Genomic DNA, 19,368 nt, shown 5'->3' with positions numbered 1-19,368 from the left:
AACATACAGTTCCATTTGTAAATCCGAGATTTGTAGTTGCTGAGGAACTAAGTAGAGAGGAGGAGGAAAGGACAGAGCCCGTGAATGCCAATGCTTGCCCATGAGTGAGTATGTGAGCAGTGAACTCATGGTGTGAATGGGAGAGAGAGGATGGATATACATCAGGTTTTAAAATGCAGATGTTAACCAGATATAGTATAATCCCAGCACTATCAAGGCCAAAGTGGGAAGATTTTAAGTCTGAAACTAGCCTAGGCAATGCAGGGATACTGTGTCTAAAAATGAAAAAAAAAAATGTAAAACTTAACCCACATTTTGTTTAAAATAGCAATTAATTGTCAGCCAGTCATGGTGGCACAAACCTATAAACCAATCTGTGGGGAAGACTTTAAATGAGAAGCCACACAGTTCCAGCTATACGGCCAGTTTCAGGTCAGCCTGGATTCCAGAGCGGGGCCTTTCAACCACAACAACAACACAGAAGAAAAAGAGGAGGAGGTCTGAGTAGGCTTGCAAGCCTACATAGAAGAAAGTGAGCAACCCGCAGGATGCTAGGAATGGACACAATATGGCTGTGCTACAGTCTTCCTTTATGATGAAGTACTTTCTTCATTCCCATACAGGGTTTCTCGGTGTAGCCCTGTCTGCCCTGGAACTCAGAGATCCACCTGTCTCTTCCTCCTGAATGCCTGGATTAAAGGCATGCACAACCCACACGTGGATAAAACACATTTTCAAAATTTCACTTATTTTCATTTTATGTGCACTGGTGTTTTGCCAGCATGTGGTCTGTGTAAGGGTGCCAGATCCCATGGATCTGGAGTTACAGATAGTTGTGAGCTCCATGCGGTGCTGGGAATTGAACTTGGTAACTCTGGAAGAGTAGCTAGTGCTCTTAACTGCTAAGCTATCTCTCCAGTCCCAAATGCAATGTTTTTTAAGGACTAAAATGAAAATTTATTTTATGTGTTTGAGTATTTTGCTTGCAAGTCTGTGCACCATGAGTGCAGTGCTCACAGAGGCCAGAAGAGGGCATCACATCTCCCTTGGACAGGGGTTATAGATAATTGTGAGTCCTGTGAGTCAAACTGTCTGGAAGAGTAGCTGTGTTCTTAAACACAAGCCATTTCTCCAGCCCCTGAAAAGCATTATTGATAACTGTCACTATATCAGGGAAATAAAACAAAACAAATTTTTTAGCCTTTCATTGTTGTTTTAGGCTTTCTCTCTTTAAAGATTTATCTTTAATTAGGTATATGTACCTGTGTTTGATTATGTCCACCTGTGTGCTGGTGACCACAAAGGCTAGATGTGTGAGATTCCTCGGAGCTGGAATTTCGGGCAATTGTGAGCTGTCTGACTTGGGCGCCAGGAATCAAACTTAGGCCCTCTCTAGAAGCAGTCAGTGCTCTTAACTTCTAAGCTCTCTCCAGCCCTTAGCTATCCCTGTTTGAGACAGAATCTCACAATATAGTCCTGGCTGTCCTTTAAACTTGGCAGCCATTCCTCCTGCCTCAGCCTCCTGGGTATGCTTTCAATCTAAAGTTGTGGCTAGCATAGAATCTATAGGTCATTGTCCTCCACTTACACATGCATGGGAATCACCTGGGGACCCGCTAATTTACAGCAGAGGCTGACACTGCTGGCCTGGGAGTGGTCTTTGAAAACCAACATAAGTATTTGTGTTGGAATTAAGATGACAGCAGATAAGTTACACTCACTTAATTTAAAAACCCTATTTTATGAACTAAGATAAATTCTAGATTTACTTAAGTTACAAACATTTTTTTAATACTTCCTTAACTCAGCTGCCCCCTAAACTAAGAAACTGGGGCTGCAGATATAACTCAGTGGTAAACTACACACTTGCCTAGCAAACATTAAGCTCTAGCTTCAATCCCCTGCATCACCACACATCATTCAGGGAAGTTAACTTGGAGCCAGGCATGGTGGCACACACCTACAGACCCAGCACTTCAGCACTCATACAGGGGGAAATTTTCCTTTAAAGATTAGTGTGTGTGTGTGTGTGTGTGTGTGTGTGTGTGTGTGTGTGTGTGTGTGTCTGTCTGTCTGTCTGAATCCTTGGAGCAGTGGTTCTCAAATCTGTGGGTGGCAACCCCTTTGGAGGATCAAAAAACCTTCTCACAGGGGTCACCTAAGACTATCAAAAACCACATATTATGATTCATAACAGTAGCAAATTACAGTTATCAAGTAGCACCAAAAATAATTGTATGGTTGGGGGGGGGTCACCTCAACATGAGGAAGCGTATTAAAGGTTGTAGTGTTAGGAAGGTTGAGAATCACTTCCCTGGAGGTACAGGCATTTGTGAGCCAGCTGATGTCGGAGCTAGGATGCAAACCTGGATCCTCAGTTGGGACATAAGTGCTTCCCAGTTGAGCCACCTCTCCAGCCCTGGGGGAAGCTGTCAGTGCTGAGTCTCCTCACTTATTTGGCATTATAAGGCATTTATTTGTCTTATCCCCCTGGTCTTCTAGAACAGGGCACAAGTTTGCCGCTGCCCTTGTCTTCCATGACTGACACTTCTAAATCAGTTAATCAATAGGCTCTCCCTCAACTCATGATCAAAATGGGGTCATTATTTGAAGGATACAAGTGAGATGACAGGCCTGTCCTTCTCAGGGCATCAAGCCAAGGCATGCTAACAGCTCTGGTGATACCTATCTCAATCAACGGCTCCACTGTGAATGTGTAATTTTCCCCTTTGGCAATTATCAAATACAGTGGAGAAAATAATTAGAGAGTACACAAAGTTTCTACTTTAAGTTTACCTGCTAATTCTAGTATCCTCTGAAGGAGCTTGTCTATAGTAATTTTTACTCTAGTACTCTGTCAATCCTAAGCTTCCTTTTCCTTCCACATTTTTATAAATTGGAATCTTTCTAGAGGGAAGAGTTGTGGTGTCTTTCCACACTTTTATTCACCCACTTGTTTGTTTACAAAAGCATAAACAGAATTTAATTTTTTTGGCCAACTATTATTATTTCTCAAAAGTTGGTAGGAAAAAAACTTTTTCATCTGGCCCTTCCTATCAATATTATGAAATTAGTTTTTTGTTAAAAATCAAGTTGAAACATTTTGTTTTAATTGAAATAATTTCAACATATATTAAAAGTACTTTAAAATCTTTTCTTTTCTGTGTATGATTGTTCTGCCTGCATGTGTGTGTGCCTTTGCCTGAAGACACTAGAAGGACATACCAGAACCCCGCAGCTAGAGCTTTAGACAACCGCAAATCTTCATGTGGGTGCTGGGAACTGAACCTGGGCCCTCTCCAAGATCATCAAGTAATCTTAACCCCTAAAACTCTCAGGTCCCCATTAAAATTATTCTTATAATTTATTTTTTAAAAATACACATGAATTAACCAACATTTAACAAGTAAACTAAAAGACTCCTGGTTCTTTTGGGATAGTTGGTAGGCTGTGCTTGTAATTCCAGGACTTGGGAAATAGATTGAGGGAGGTGTGGGCAAGGAAACAAGGCTCGACGAACACAACAAAAGAACTCAGTTTCTAGCAATGGCAGAAATGTTACAATGAATTAACTTTCTTTGGGATAATAGCTTTACCTAAAGTAAAGTGCCCTGAAGATTGGCAAAATGGGTGGAAAGGCAGGGGCTGGGGCGTGGGGTGGGGTGGAGGAATGAAAAAGAACCACACTGGTGAGATGTGAGTTTTGTTTCCCCAGAAGCTCTCAAGAGTCCCCAGGGCACGGTAAAGGTGAATACAACTTAGGAAGCCTCAGTGTGTTAGGCTGAACTATCAAAGGACAGAGTTCAGAACCGCCACAGTGAGTGGCAATTGAGAAGAGAAATCCACAGAGAAGAGAACCAGGGAAAAGAAGGTCTCAGAAATACATTTAAATTCTCCTCAAATCCATGTTTAACCCCCAAACAACATACATTAAGGGAGACTGAGAATTCCACTGGAAAGAACAGCTGGGCGGCGAAGGGATCTGAGCCAAGACTCCAGCGTGTGCCATGAGAATAGGTAAGCATCTAGGCTTTGATTCCTACTTCTTGAGAGGGTTAGAGACGGATTCAGAAAAGACCTGAGACATGGAGCAAGACCAGGAGCTGAGGCAAACAAGATGGTCTAGGTCTAAGGGGTCTGCTTTAGGCATATGGCTAAAACAGAAATACAGCCATCATTTTTAGATATAAGGTCAAGGCTCCACAGTCACACTGAGTTGTTGGTATTTTAATCAGAGGCAGAATTCAGAGTGTACAATGAAACATTTACACTACCCATCACATAATATAACATCATCACACTTGTAGAACAGTCGAGAAGAATACAAAAAGTAGTCAACTTGGGGTTAGCACTAAAGAGGTCTTTAATAATAATTTGTTCAATGAAATGACTAAATGAAAGATATTGATCAGAATGAGTAAACAGATGGGGAATTTTTGCTGGAGGAGGAAAAATCTAACGTGAGACAGGTATGGTAGTGTAAACCTCTAAGTCAAGCCTGAAACTCCAGCTCCAGGGAATCTGAGGCCCTCTTCTTGCCTCCACATTAAATCCACAGGCATATATACCAATGGGGGGTGCACACGCACACAGACACACACAGACAGACACACACACACAAACACACACTTTTTTTTTTTTAAGAAAAATGTAAGATGTAAGATGAATCTGGAAATACTCAGAATGATGGACATGAGTCAAAATCACAGTTAAAGAGGCTCTCAGCCAATGTGGAACAAACTGAGCATCAAAATATATTTAAGGAGGCTGACCAGGAAGATGGCTCAGGTTTAGGCCGCTAATGACTGACTACACAGTGTGTTCTAGGCAGCAGAGTCTACAGAGTGAGACTTTCTGAAGGAAGAAGGAAAGCAGGGAAGGAGGAGACGTGCAGAAGGGTTACATGTGAGGTCAGCCTGGAATGAGATGCTTGCTCAAAACAAATGTGGTGCACGTGAGCCTGCAAGTCCATGAGGAGAGGAAGCAGCAGGATCAAGAGCTCAGTGCCTGAGATCCTGCCTTGAGAAACCACACCCAGGAGGCCGCAGAGATGGTTCAGTGGTTAGAGCACACTCTACTTGTGTAGAGGGCCCACGATGGGTTCCCAGTATCCACACTATGTGGCTCACAAGCTCCATGGGATCCAATGTCTTCTTATGACCTCTGCGGTTAATTGCCTGTACACGTGTAAGCCTCCAGACCTATGCACATTCACATAATTAAAAATATAAACAAAGTAAATATTTAAAAAACTAACCAAAACCAAAGAAAACAAGTCAACAAATAACCAATAGGGCATGAAATATATAAATTGTCCAAAATTACATAATCCAAACTAAGAATCCAAATAACTGTACATGCTAAAGAGACTGAGACTGCTATAAAGTGATCCAAACATTTTCAGTGGTGAATTCTATTAAGTTTTGAAAAAGAACAGTAGGATCATACATAAATGTCTTCATGACATGAAAGAGAACAATACCTCCCAACTCAGTTTACAAGACCAGCATAAGTCTGACACCAAACTCTACCAAAGACGCTAAAAAGAAAAAACTTCAGACCAACATCTCTCTCTCTCTCTCTTTTTTTTTTTTTTTTTTTTTTCGGAGCTGGGGACCGAACCCAGGGCCTTGCGCTTGCTAGGCAAGTGCTCTACCACTGAGCTAAATCCCCAACTCCCAGACCAACATCTCTTACGTGCACAGAGAGAACTTCTTTGTTTGTTTTTTGAGACATGATTTCACTGTGTAGTTCTGGCTGTCCTGGAACTCACTCTGTAGACCAGGTTGGCCTCTAACTCAAAGAGATCTATCTGACTGCCTCTGCCTCCCAAGGATTAAAAACGTATGACATCACCACCCAGCTGAGAGAAAAATTCTTAATAAAGTCAACTCAAGTATTAGCAGAATAAGGGGGCAGGGCTACAGATAACATTTCCAATTTTTAGAAGTGTTTAATTTGGGGCTGGAGAGATAACTCAGCAGTTAAAAGTGCTCTCAGAGACTACTTGACCTCAGTTCCCAGTTCCCATATTGGGAGGCTCACAACTGCCTATAAGTGCAGGTCCAAGAGATCCAATGCCTCTGGTCTCTGAGAGCACCTGTACCCATGTGCACACACTTATCAAACACATATATGCACATACTTATCTTTTTAAAAATCTTTAACTGAATTAAACACCTATTTATATATTTTTCTTTTAAAGTCTAACGCCTTGGAATCAAAGGTAAACTGTTTAATCTCATAATGGATATCTAGAACACCTAACTAGCACTGTGCTTGATGATCAATGATTTAACACTATCACCCCTGCCCTCACCCCACAAAACTGGGAACAAGGAAAAGATGTTTTATCACATCAATTCAACATATTTTGAAGGTCGAAGTTATTAAACATAAAGCAAGAATATGACTAAAAGCAATCAAGAAAGAAGAAATCAGAGTCTTTATTCATAAAAATAAAATTATGAGGCCTGGTATATAGCTTAAAGGCTGAGCACAGGGCAAAACAAGGGACAAGCTTTAACAAGGTTTTAGAGTAGACCACTAAGATGGCTTGGTGGGTGAGAGTGCCTGCCACCAAGCACAACAACCTGAGTTCTTGTGAGAGGAGCCCAGGAGACAGGGTCCAGGCCTGTGATCTCCACCTGTGTGCTGCATTATTGTAGGTGCACACATGCATGTACACACAAAATAAATGTAGGTATTTTTAAAGTTATAGAGGAGGGATCTGGGTATGGTGCCTCATACCTGAAATGACAGAAGTCAAAGGCTGAGGCAGAGGACTGTTTCAAGTTCAAGGCCAGCCTGAACTTCAAGGTAAATTCCAGGCCAACCAGGACCCTGTCTTAAAGAACAAAACAAAGAAACTCATGAGAGCTAGAATGATTTATTTCATTCAAACTTCCCTCTCCTTCATGCCTAGGGGAAGGAACATCAGGTAGCATCAGAAAACCTACTCCAGCAGAGAGTCGCTAGGGATACAGACTTGTTTTTTTGACAATCCATCTGTAAAGTGGGTACATGACTTTGCTTATCCTCCAAGGAAACAGCAGCTAAAATGTGTCAGTCTTTTGACCACTCTGTAGTAAAAAGCCTCAAACAATACTTTATTACTGTAAGATTCCTTCCACTATGAACCAAACCAGTGAATATGATAGCTGCAGGCAAGCTAGGCTGTCCCCATGCAACATCTGAAAGGCAGCTTCACTGCTGAACCAGAGGCAGAGAGCTGTGCGTTGGAGTACTTTAATACGTTTTTATATTGCATATAAAGAACATAAGCATAAACCAGTAAGATGCCTGGCTGAAAACTACCTTCTTTGTGAAAGCAGGCTGTAATTCTGAACAAGTTTTCAATTTTCACACTGCTGCTAGGGTAAAACATTTTAAAGAGTTTAATTTTTTACAATGGATTCAATGACATAGGATTATCTAACAAAGTAACGGCTAATCAATAGAAGGGTTAGTTGTCAGGTGAAACATATAACACACTAAAAGGGATTGATTGCCAGGTCTCTCCTTATTTACTAGAAGGTATATATTTAAAATGACACAAACTTGTTACCAGGCTGCATTCTTTTAACCTTGGGAAGGGCTGTTTAAGAAATCTGTTCAACAGCCCTATAGCAAAACAAGGTAAAGTATAATGAAAATGTTTAGTGACTGGGGTGTGGTGGGCAAACAGGGACCTTTAGATACATAGTAACATCAAATCATGTCCCAGGCAAGAATATGGGCTAGAAAACTCAAAGTACAAAACAATTCCAGAGAAGCTGGAACTGGGCCTGCCAAATGCCACCCAGGTGGTGCTGAATGCCACTCACGACACAAAGCTCTAATGCAGTGTTTCCCAACTTTCCTGATGCGGTGACCCTTTAATACATGTTGTGGTGACCCCAAGCCATATGATTATTTTTGTTGCTACTTCATAACTGTCATTTTGCTACTGTTATGAATTGTAATGCAAATATCTGATATGCAGGATCTCTGATATGCGGGCCCTGTGAAAGGCTCTACCAACCCCAAAAGGGGCCGAGAACACGCACTGAGAACCACTGCTCTAACTGATTCCCTTTCATGTTGTTCAAAGGACAGTTTTTAGTTTTTTAGAATGTGTGCAGCTGGGCACAATAGGCTTTTTATCCCCCTTTCCTCTTTCTTTTTTAAAAATGGTGCATCTAGATTAAGCATCGAACACAAAATGAATTGAGTCCATATGGACTTTGACCAGCATATAAGCTATTTCCTTTATAATTTATTCACAGTATCTCAACTCTCTATATGAAAATACACTTTTTATGGTCATTACAACCCAGGAGTTCAATAATATGTTTTCTACTAAGTCAGTGATTACACAATTTATCAAAGAATGATTACACTGAAATAAAAATAAAACAAAGCACTAACCCCCATACGATCTTCTTTTCTCAAAGTAATTTTAAGAGAGCTGGTTATTAAATTGCTTCTCTTTGAAGAAGGATTTTTGTAGCTAGACACAAATTGCCAACCATGTTTTTTGTTGTTGTTTGTTTGTTTGCTCCCCTAGCCCCCTAAAAAATGTTATTAGGCTCTGAAGAATCCAGCAGAAGTGGTAAGTTATATAAACAAATCACTTCATCAGATTCAGAAAGATCACTTTTGTCTTACTTAAGAGACCTACATTAATTACCTTTAGGATCTTTTACATAGACTATTTAAAATATGTACTCTTTATTTATTTATTTCAAATGAGGTGATTCTTCCAAAGTATTAAATAATGTCTACAAATGCAAAAGCATTTTTATAAATAGGTAATTAAAACAGATGACTAAAATTAAGTCAAGCTGCAAAACATTACCCAGAATGCACTGTGGTTAGTTGTTCTTTTTTTTAATAAGCAAGCATCCCAGGCAATTTTGTGTTTTTTTTTTTTTTTTTAATCCAAAGCCCAAAGCACTTCAGGAAGAAGAGAGAGGAGGTGGGAAGTTTCAAAGGGTAAAGCACACATATATAAAGACATAATGCTGAACCCTAAAGTATTTACAAGAGAGTCCCTTAAGCATAGTTTGTCATGTTACAATTACACCTTGCCTACTGCCAAGCCAAAGCGCTTACTCTTGCCACTAGAGGGAGAAGTGTCTTAACACAAAGCAACAGAGGATAGGGAACGGGTTTTCTTGAGCAATTATCAGAACAAAGCTCCCTTGGCTGTGTGTACCTTCTAATTACTCAATACAATTAAAATGACTAACCTAAAACAAACAGAAGGAAAAACTGCCTGCCTGATAGCAGGGGCTTCATTAAACCTTTCCCCCTCATCAATCAAGTCAGAAAGAAGAGAGCGCCATCATACACAACACTGCAGCTGGTAGAGGAATGAATTCTGTGGGGTTTGATTCCTTTCATGCTTTTAGAAAGAAGTGACTCCTGAAAAAGCAACTTCGTGGTGTCCCCCCACCTGGCTGCTGCCTGAAACACACAGTCCTCCAAAGGCAGAGCCTGGCGTCTTCTCCAGCCGCTGCCTATGAACTGCTGCTGCTGCCTATGAACTGCTGCTGTCTTGTCAACAGACATTTCTGCGCCCGTGATGTGCATCTTCCTCCTACTTGCCCAACTGTAGAAACGAGCCAAGGCCTCGCACTTTCATTGGCTCTTTTAATGCTGTTCCATAATGCTGATGTCAGAACAATGTAGGGATTTTTTATCAGGGGAAAAGAAAATCTCAGGCAAGGAAAACAGTTACGTACTCCATCCAAAAGACTTATGTAGTTCCTTTTGTAAGGCCCAGTCATTAACAGAGGATGACAACAGACTAGTTTTTCTTTCAGCTGACAATTGTGACAGTTTTTCTTTCCAGCAGTGTGCAAGGTGTTGAAAACCTGGCAGCTGTTACCTCCTGGGATGAAGATGCTTTTTTATCCTCCCTTGACAGTTTGACCCAGTGGGTCAGCACCTTTAAAGACTGCAAAGTATCCTTGAAGAGGATGGGAGCTTGAATTACTGCTCCCTCCCTCATCAATGTAAACCCTCACTGCAGGTGAAGTCTCCATCTATAGAGGTGCACAGGGGAGGAAAATGTAATGCCCTGAGCCAGATGGTTTTTATCTTGTTTTTAAGGAATAAAGGAACAAGCTAACAAGGGAGACAGCTACTTTGTTAGCTTCTTGGCCTCTCTCATGGCTTTGCATCCCCAGGGTTCCAGCTACAGAAGAGAAAGAATACAGGAAAATGTAAACACTTAAAGAAATATAACTAGAGGGCTGGCATCACGCTGCTTTCAAAGAGTTGCGAGAGCTCCACTCAATGCTTTATTTATCACTGCCCACGTTCTCAGGATGGTAAGTGGACACGCACAAAGGGGGTGGAGGACAGGAGAAGAATTAGGCAAAAGCCACAATTTACTCAATTACAGAGAAAGGGGGAGCTGACAGATCCTATTAGCTCTAATGTGAGCAAAGAAAAGTTGCAATGCTCTGTTTCCACACAGCTCAGAAGCCTCGCCGTCCTTTGCCTCCATCGCACATGGTAGAAAAACTGTAACAAAGAGGCCGTGGTTCCCTTAGTGTCTATACGTATTTTTTTAAAGTTCACACTTAATGCCAAATGATGACAGAAGGAGTTGTATCTCTATCTTTCTCCTTCACTACGTTTGGTAATTTGTTCATTAAGGTTTTTAAGTGCTATTATGGCAAAAAGTATTCTTTCCTTTTGTGTTTTAAGAGGGGGTTTACACTACAAGATTGCCATTTTATCTGTTTAAAATGTTTTAAGTCACCAGTGAAACTGTATAAATATTGTGATAAGAAAAACGTTATATTTAACAGATATAACCTTTACCTTGTATTAGTCTTGTGAGTTGTTTTTCAAAGAATCTGCCCATTTTATCTAGTCAATTTTTGGCATAAAGTTATTTATATTTATATTGATATTCCATTATTCTTTTAATGTCTGTAAGAATTATAGCGATAACCCTTCATTCAGCTCCTCCAATATTAAAACAGCTTTTCAAATTACCATTTAGTAGCCATGTCCCATCAACAATAGCAATCCTTTATATAAACTATAGAATTTAGTTATAACAATATTAGGTTGTTAGAACTCAAGTGAATTTTTTATATTTAAAGGTAAGAGATTTCTGAAAACTTATTAGAAATATGTGCAGATGAATTTCAACTTAAGAGACTGACCCCATGAAGCCACACTCACTTTAGGCAGGCCTTGACATCTTTTTGTCTATAGATCTCAAGAACAGACAGACAAAATAGCACATGTCATTTCCTTATTGTCAAATGCAACAGAGAAAAAGAGGAGTTTAAACAGCTTGTGTATTATGTACTACCTTAAAAAAATCAGCAGCGGGGTAATCAAGTTCAGGGCAGTCCCGGACAGCTGCCCTGTGACCCGCTTCCATTGACCCCTGCTATTCATCACTCTTCCCCAAGATTGAGAGGGCAAGCTCCTAGGGAGTGACCACCACAATAGACAGACACAAGCCAACAGTAATCTGGTTCGAGCAAAAAACCAGATGGCACTGCAATAAATTTACAAATCTGCATTCATGGGGCTGTTAAAACACCCAGAAGCTAAAAGGCTCTGATGGCCCCAGGAGGATCCCCTACTTCCCGAATTCTAAAGGCCATTTCTCTTTCCAAGAACACCGAGTTCATGCTCTTCACAAAGAGAATGGAGATAAAACCCTTTACAAAGAAAGGAGGGGAAAGCCTCATGACCTAATTAATCTCCAGAGCTTGGATCTCAACACTGAATGACAGATATTAGAAAAATCATTCTGGAGAAACTGGGGGGTGGGGTAATTAAAGTAGAGAGAGGGTGAAGTGAGCCTGCTAAACTAGCCATGAGGAAAAGCATCAACTTTCTTCTAAGCACTGTACACAACAGATCCTGCAAGTAGAAGATGATTCAATAATGTGCACATTTATTATAAAATGAATCAGATTAGCCCACGTGACCTGCTGGTCCGTCTGTATGTGCTGGGCCTAATAGGCATGGTTTTCTCTCTTGCTTCAGTTTGAAGTATGAGAGAGATACATTTAGTTTAATTTTCAACAGATCAGTCTATCCATTTTCCAAATGGACCATCTGGATCAGCCTATTAAAATTAATTTATAACTTTGCAGAGTGAAAATTCGTTTGTTAGCTTAAATAAAGTTGCCAAAACTTTTTGTTGTGTCATAGTTTTTTGACAGTTGCTTCTGTGTAGTGGACCGAGAGTTTCCATCTCCAAGTTTACCTTACTCAATATTGTTCTATTGATTTCGCACACAGATCTGGTGTCTATCTCCCAATAATTAAAACTAATCGGCTCGACATCACTCTGTTTGTTTTGAAAGCTTCCTGTATTGACTCAGTTCTATTTAAAACAATGATTTCTATTAAAAAAAATGGGAAAACGCCTACCTGAAAAGGAGTTAACATATGATAAATAAAAAATGATTGGGGCATGTTTTCACATACTTTCCCAGTAGGTTAAAGCTATGAAAACCAGACCCTGAGGCAGAAGGAGGATTGTTGGGAAATAGTAGGATCTGAGTTCCAAATCAACGAGCAGCTCTGGTCGAGTCTAACCTCTTCAGGGCTCCATTTGTTCATCAGTAAACTGGAAACCGAATCAAATCTACCAGCTCAGCAGGGCTATTGCAGGATTAAATGAAATAAATATGCTCATTGTGGGTACCCAACACACACCACATCACTGCTCTATGTCCTAGAACAAAGGCCATAGACACAACCAATTAAAATTATCTGTACTGCTACCATTCTATACAATTTTATACTAAAAATGATTAGGTAACACTTATTTTCTAGCTATAATAATTTAATAAATAAGCAACTTAGTGACTTGTTCTGTCTCTCTAAAACATTATGAAGGTATTACAGGTTTTTACAGGTGGTGAGGACATTTTTTTTCATTCACTATTTTGGATATTTTAATGAAAAAAAATATGAGATTGAACTTTCACAAGTTCACAAGTTACCTCTGGAAAGCAGGGCACAGAGTCCTGAGAAAAAGGGGTTTATATTCTCTCTTTTTTCTCCCCTATGCCTGTGCTATGCAAACATGTGAGTATGGATGTACACGTGTGCATGGATGTGGAGGTTCTCAACCACTGTACCTCGTTCATTGCCAATCTCTCCTGGGATCCCTTGTAATCCCTTTGCAGTGCTGGATTACAAGTGGCCTGCCACACTCTGGGTCCTGGGGACCTCAACTCTGGCCCTCATGCTTCCATGGCGAGTACTTTAAGCACTGAAGCATTTCTCCAGTCCCACAGAAAGAGTTTTAAAGTAATCTCAATAGTAGACTTCACTTGGGGGGTGGGGTGGGGCTAAACAAATTAAACAAATCCAAACAGAGGAAGCCCACCCACTCTGTTCGTTCTGTTGTTGTTATTTAAATGTATGACGAACCTTAGCCGGGAATGAGGTCCAGGCTTGTAATTCCAGCACTCAGGATGCTGAGGCAGGAGGCCTGTGACACCAAATCTTCTAGTCTGGACTATTTAATGAGACCCTGTCTCAGAATTTTTTTTATTAAAATTAAAATGTATAAACAATTCTTACTGGGAAGTAAATATTAGTGTTAACTATTCCATGTCCATTCTATGAAGCACTTAAGGTCATCTTGCCTAAGCAAGACCTCTTTGCTTTAATTTAAATATTGAATATGTATTCTGACTATCAGATATCGTTACCTGACTGAAATTGATGACCATTGGCCAGACCAACTTCAGAACACTGGGCTCTTGATTTAAACTCCAATTTTTAAGAACAACAGTCAAGGGCTTCCTGTCTTTTGTTTTTTGGTATTTTTTTAAAAGCTTTTTATTTTAAGTAAGACTGAATTTCATACCTGTCTAAGTGAATTCTTCTCTGGTATTATCTTCCTAGGGGGTTCGCCATTATTACAGTCTTCTCTCTCTGAGGAATTCTGTGAAAGAAAGTAAGCTTTAATTCAGTTCTCATTATCTTCAATCTTACTCTGTGGGAGAAAACTGCATTACATTTCTAATTCTGTAAGCTAGAATACCATGTATATTTATGCATTTGAAGATTTATATACATACAGACATACACACATGTAAAGGAAACCATATGCCCATGTATATAAATAAATTTATGTTGGGATCTGGCTGGGAGGAAGAATTCTGTCTGCTTAAACACTACCCAGTAGGATCACACTGACTAGAAGTCTAGTTTATCATACTCTGACACTGGGATATTAAGAAAGTCCTAGGCTGTGTTGGGCTGGTAGTGATGCAGGCCTTTAATCCCCAGAGCTTTGGAGGCAGAGGCAGGCGGATCTCTGAGTCCTGCCTGGTCTACAGAGCGAGTCCCAGGACAGTCAAAGTCGCAGGCCACATTTAGCTGATGACAACTTAAATTATAACTATTACATTCTCTTTTAAGTAATTAGTTTCCAACTGTTTTAAATGTTGGTTGATACTGGTCTGGACTTTTTCATCTCATATTTTACTTTTCTTTCTTGCACAAAATGAGCATAGTTCTTATTAACACAATTAGTGTTTAACCTGTGCTTTAAGATTAGAGCCCAATTTTTCTTCACTATCAGTTCAAATAGTAGCTACAAGATCCTAAAACATCAATGGGATTTTTATATACAGAAGAAAAGCAATTCAATTAAAAACAGATTCAAATGTGCTCAAAACTGGCTGAGTTTGGTACTGTAATCCCAGCACTTGGAAGAGAGGCAGGAGGATCTTTTGAGTTTTAAGTTTCAGGGCCAGCCTGGTCTGCTAACGAGACCCTCACAAACAAACAAATGAACAAACAAACAAAGGACTACAAATGTTAGCCATTTGCAAAACAAACAGAAAATCCCAATTACATTTATTTGAATTCTCTATAAAAGTAACAGTTTAGAGCTTACAGCTGACAGATTTGTTACATTATATAAAATCACCACATTTTAACTGGAGTTACACATTTCCAACATACAAATTTACCTGGAAAATTTCATAATGTATAAAATTATTATATAATCACCACTGTGTTGTAAATCAACATGGAAGATATTCAGTTTTGGGAGAAAAAATAATTTGAAATTATGCAAAGATTCTACAATTTATAAGAAATGTACCTGCTAGTTTAGTAGCCTGCTAGTTGAGCAGCCTCTGAGTGATTCTTACCTGTGTCAACTAGTTACTCTTGAGCTTACCGACTCAGGAGGAGATAGGTGAGCTAATGGCTGTAAAGCATTACAAATGAGGAAACCCGGCACTGTTGTTTTTGAGACAGGGTCGGTCTCTCTCACTACACAGCCTTGGCTGGCCTAGAACTCTGCCAGAGTGCTGGGATTAAAGGCTAGGTACTATTGTTAAGAATTCTTAACAAGAAAAAAGGAGGAAAAATCTGTACACACTGTTAGTTTAGAGCTGGGTTTTGTTTTTTGTTTGTTTTGTTTTGTATTGTTTTTTAAATGGGTTAACCAAACATTTATTCTGGCCAAGTCATTATTAAAAGAAAGCCAACCAAGAATGAAAAATACAGTACAACTGTTAAATAGAACAGTAGCAATGCCAAGTGATTGGGATATAAGGGGCAAGGAACTGGTTACCTAATATTGAAGGAGAAATGTGGAGTGTCAGTGAGTTAGCGATGAATAATCACTCCCAACTTGACAGTAACAAAGAATGATGAAATTGCCACATGAGCCTAATATGTCACCTGGGTGGTCCTCAGAAACCTCTCCACCAATACTCAGGAGAGTCCAAGTACTCGCTATCTGCACTCTTAGTGAGAAGGAATCCGGACAAGAAAGGTACCCAACTGCTCTAGTCAACAAATTAAGTTACAGTCAATAAACTCAAGAGTAACTAGTTGACACAGGCAAGAATCATCCAGAGGCTACTAAACTAGCAGGCTACTAAACTAGCAGATGAGCTTTTCATAAATAGTAAAATTGTTACATAATTCCAAATGTATCTCCATAAGATACTTAAGAAAAAATAGTAACTCTACAGTGGAGAAATCTGGCAAATAACATACTAATAATATATGTCTTGGTTTAGAGAGGAAGCTTTGCAGAAGTAGTTCCTGAGGACCAGGGTTCAATTCCCAGCATCCACATGGCAGCTCACAATTGTCTGGAGCTTCAGTTCCAGACGATCCAATGCCCTCTACTGACCTCCATAGGCACCAGGCACACACAGGCTACACTGACATACATGCAGGCAAAACACCTACACACATACAAATTAAAAAGCTAAATAAACAAACATATTTAGGATGAACACATCGCGTTTGAAATTAGTTTCCTTGCCCCACACAGGAAACATCTACTCTGGATTGGGGAGATGGCTAAATAGTAAAAGTGTTTGCTATACAAGCCTAGAGATCTAAGTTTGAATCCCAAATTCATGTAAAGCTTCTCTAATCTCAGCACTCCTGCAAAATAGGAGGCAGACAAGCTTGTGGGCCAGCTAGTCTGTCCAACAGTAATGAACAAGACACCCTGTCTCCGACAAGGTGGGAGTTAGGTGACAGCCACACATAAGTGCAGTGGTCATGGGTACCTGTGTGCACGAATGCTCCCATGTACTCATTAAGATAACAGACTAGCCCAAAATGAAGGGAAGCCTATAAAATTCAATAACAACAAAAGGCCAATGTTAATAAATAATAGTTCCTACTTAAAAGGGAACTAAAGACTACTAATTTTAATATGTGATCTGAGGTTTTTTTTCCCCCATAAAGGCCAGTATTGAACAACTGGGGGAAAAATCCGAGAAAGACTTTGTAGATATGCTAATATTAAATTCTAGAATGTTTCCCAACATTTCACATTCATTCTGACAATTTTACCACTCCCTCAAATTTTTACAGTTAAACTTCTTCCCACTGAAAATCACTTATTTTGTTTTAGCTCAATAATTTTGACTTTTCCAAAATGCCATACAATGGACTCATAAAACATGAGCATTTGAATCTGTTTTTTTCCCTGCACATCATAACATTTTTGAGATCTACTCAGGCTACTATTTTATAACAGTATTTCCTTTCTTCTACTCTCATTTTAGACAGAGTCTCGACTGTGGCTCACACAGGTTGGTCTGGAGCTCACAGCAGTCCTGGCTCCCCAGGTATTACTAGGTATGAGCTACCACGCTCCCTCTTTTCATTATCAAGTTCTATTCTATGACAGGGACATGCCCATCTCTTTACACAGTCAATTTCCTGCTTTTGATCTTACACTATATAGCAAGTCTTTAACTTTTGAATGGTTCAGAAAAAATAGTTCAATGTGAGTGTATGTGTATAGAGATAATAAAAATGAGGTAGCATAGCATTTGGTACACATATGTAAAGAATATAAAGGGACTGTTTGTACTATTCTTTCAATTTTCTATACATCTGAAAATTATGCTTAAAAAACGTAAACTCTGGGCTGTTATTGTTTGTTGCCACTCACACTCATGTGCGTTGGCCCGGTCCCTAGCTGGTGCACTGCTCTGGGAGTGGAAGCAGTGGAAGAGGCCTGGTTGGCAGTGGTGGGCCAGGGAAGGAGGGCTCAGCCCTGCTTCTAGTCCAAGATCTCTGCTTCCTGTTTCTCTTCACAACATGCTCCTGATGTCAGAGACTAAGTGGCCCCAGGGGCTCTCTTCCTTCCTGGTCATGATGGACTCTAAACTGTGATCTGAAATAAGGGCCTCCTCATTTAAGCTGCTTCTACCAGTTATTCCGTCAGTGAGGAGAAAAAGAACTAATCCAGAGGTCAAACCTGATTAAAATACTTTTAAAAATAGGGGTGGGAGGAGAATTGCAAGTCAAAACTTTTGGGGGTGAATCCCCAATATTTTACTGAGACCTTTTTCCCTCTTGAGACAAGGTCTCATGTAGCCCATCTCCACTGGTTATGTAGACAAAGATAACTTTGAGCTCTGATCCTCTGCTCTCTATTGCCCCAGTGCTTGGAGACAGTCATATATACCACCAAGTCTGACCAGGAATCAAATCCAGGGCTTTGTGCATTCTGTACACAGTCTAAAAACTCTAGAAACTTATTTACATCTTCAGTACCTGAAACTTACATCCTGTCACAAAACCCTAAGCAAATATGACTGCTGAAAATAATTTACTTCCAACAGCCAGAACACCTCATTACAATAGAGAATAGGTTCAATGTATTTTGAGTCCTTGAGCAAAAACTAGCCCCCCTCCAAAATTCTGTGAACAATAGCACTATGAAAAAGATTCTAGAGCCAGCAAGTGAGATGGCATCACAGATAAAAAGACACTGACTTCCTGACAACCTGAGTTCTATCCGTAGGGACCACACAGTGGAGGGAGAGAACTGACTCCCAGTTTGTCATCTGACCTCCAAACACAAGCCATGAAGCATGTACACACTTTTACACACACACACACACACACACACGCACGCACGCACGCACGCGCATGCACGCACACAGAGATATTAAAAAACAAAAATTTAAAGATTGTATAAGCTTTTTACCTTTTATATTAACCCAAAAGGTATCTTTTCACCTTAGATTAAATGCTTAAAATTAAAAAGAGATGTAACTTTCACTTAAGTTTAGTTTTGGGAAATGTAGTTTTTTTGAGACAGGGTCTCAGATATATAGCCCAGGCTACAGACATAATATTGATAACAGAGGGGATGGTAGTATAAAAAGATAAAAATATTAATAAAGACAATAAAGGTGAGATATTATGCAGTCAGATCTCAAATGCATTTCTTGGAAAATATCTTCAGAAATAACTGTTGATAAAAATGTAACCACAAAAAAAAAAAAAAGTTCAGAGATGGCATGGTGGCACATGCCTTCAATCCCAGTACTTAAGAAGGTAAGGCGATGGGTTCGGTCCCCAGCTCCGGAAAAAAAGAACCCAAAAAAAAAAAAAAAAAAAAAAAGGTAAGGCGAGTGGACTCTTACAAGTTCAAGGCCAGCTTGGAATAAACTGTAAGACTCTGTCTCACAAAGATCTCTCAGATGATAAACTGTCTCAAAATCAGCGCATCCAAATTTAAAGTATTCCTTAACCCATGCCTGCCATTTCCAGATCAGCTCCTTACCTTCTGGCTTTCTAGACTTAGGTTCCCATTACTCATTATTTCCTTCATTATTTACTCATTACTCTTTTCTTTCAGCATATCTGAGTTTCCAATGGCAGTTTCTTCCCTTGATTCTATTTTAATATACTCAAGACCACCTCCACCTTCCCTCTGCCTCTCCTCTGGTAGACAGTATCGCTTACCACGACCGGCTCAGACACCCCTGCTTCCATCTGACCCCGACACAGTCCACACCTACGATCAGGACCGTCATGCTAAGAAGGCTATTCTGGAGCTCAAGAAACATAAGTCAGACATTGTGGTGCACACCT

General features: G+C 39.9%; 1 protein-coding gene across 22 annotated transcripts in view; it reads right to left on the bottom strand.

Annotated features, from left to right (window-relative positions):
- Btrc (beta-transducin repeat containing E3 ubiquitin protein ligase) overlaps window positions 1-19,368 on the bottom strand; it is a 165,735-nt gene that overhangs the window by 63,165 nt on the left and 83,202 nt on the right. For 13 of the 22 annotated variants that reach the window (XM_006231530.5, XM_006231538.5, XM_006231536.5 and 10 more), the window contains 1 exon segment: window positions 13,853-13,930. The exons of the other annotated variants lie outside the window; for them this stretch is intronic. In XM_006231530.5, coding sequence (XP_006231592.1) covers window positions 13,853-13,930 — 78 coding nt within the window. 22 annotated transcript variants of the gene reach the window in all.

This window comes from Rattus norvegicus, chromosome 1 (assembly GCF_036323735.1).
Source record: "Rattus norvegicus strain BN/NHsdMcwi chromosome 1, GRCr8, whole genome shotgun sequence".
Taxonomy (NCBI): Eukaryota; Metazoa; Chordata; class Mammalia; order Rodentia; family Muridae; genus Rattus; species Rattus norvegicus.
Note: the sequence above shows the minus strand (reverse complement) of the source record. Positions and strands in the feature narration are given on the sequence as shown.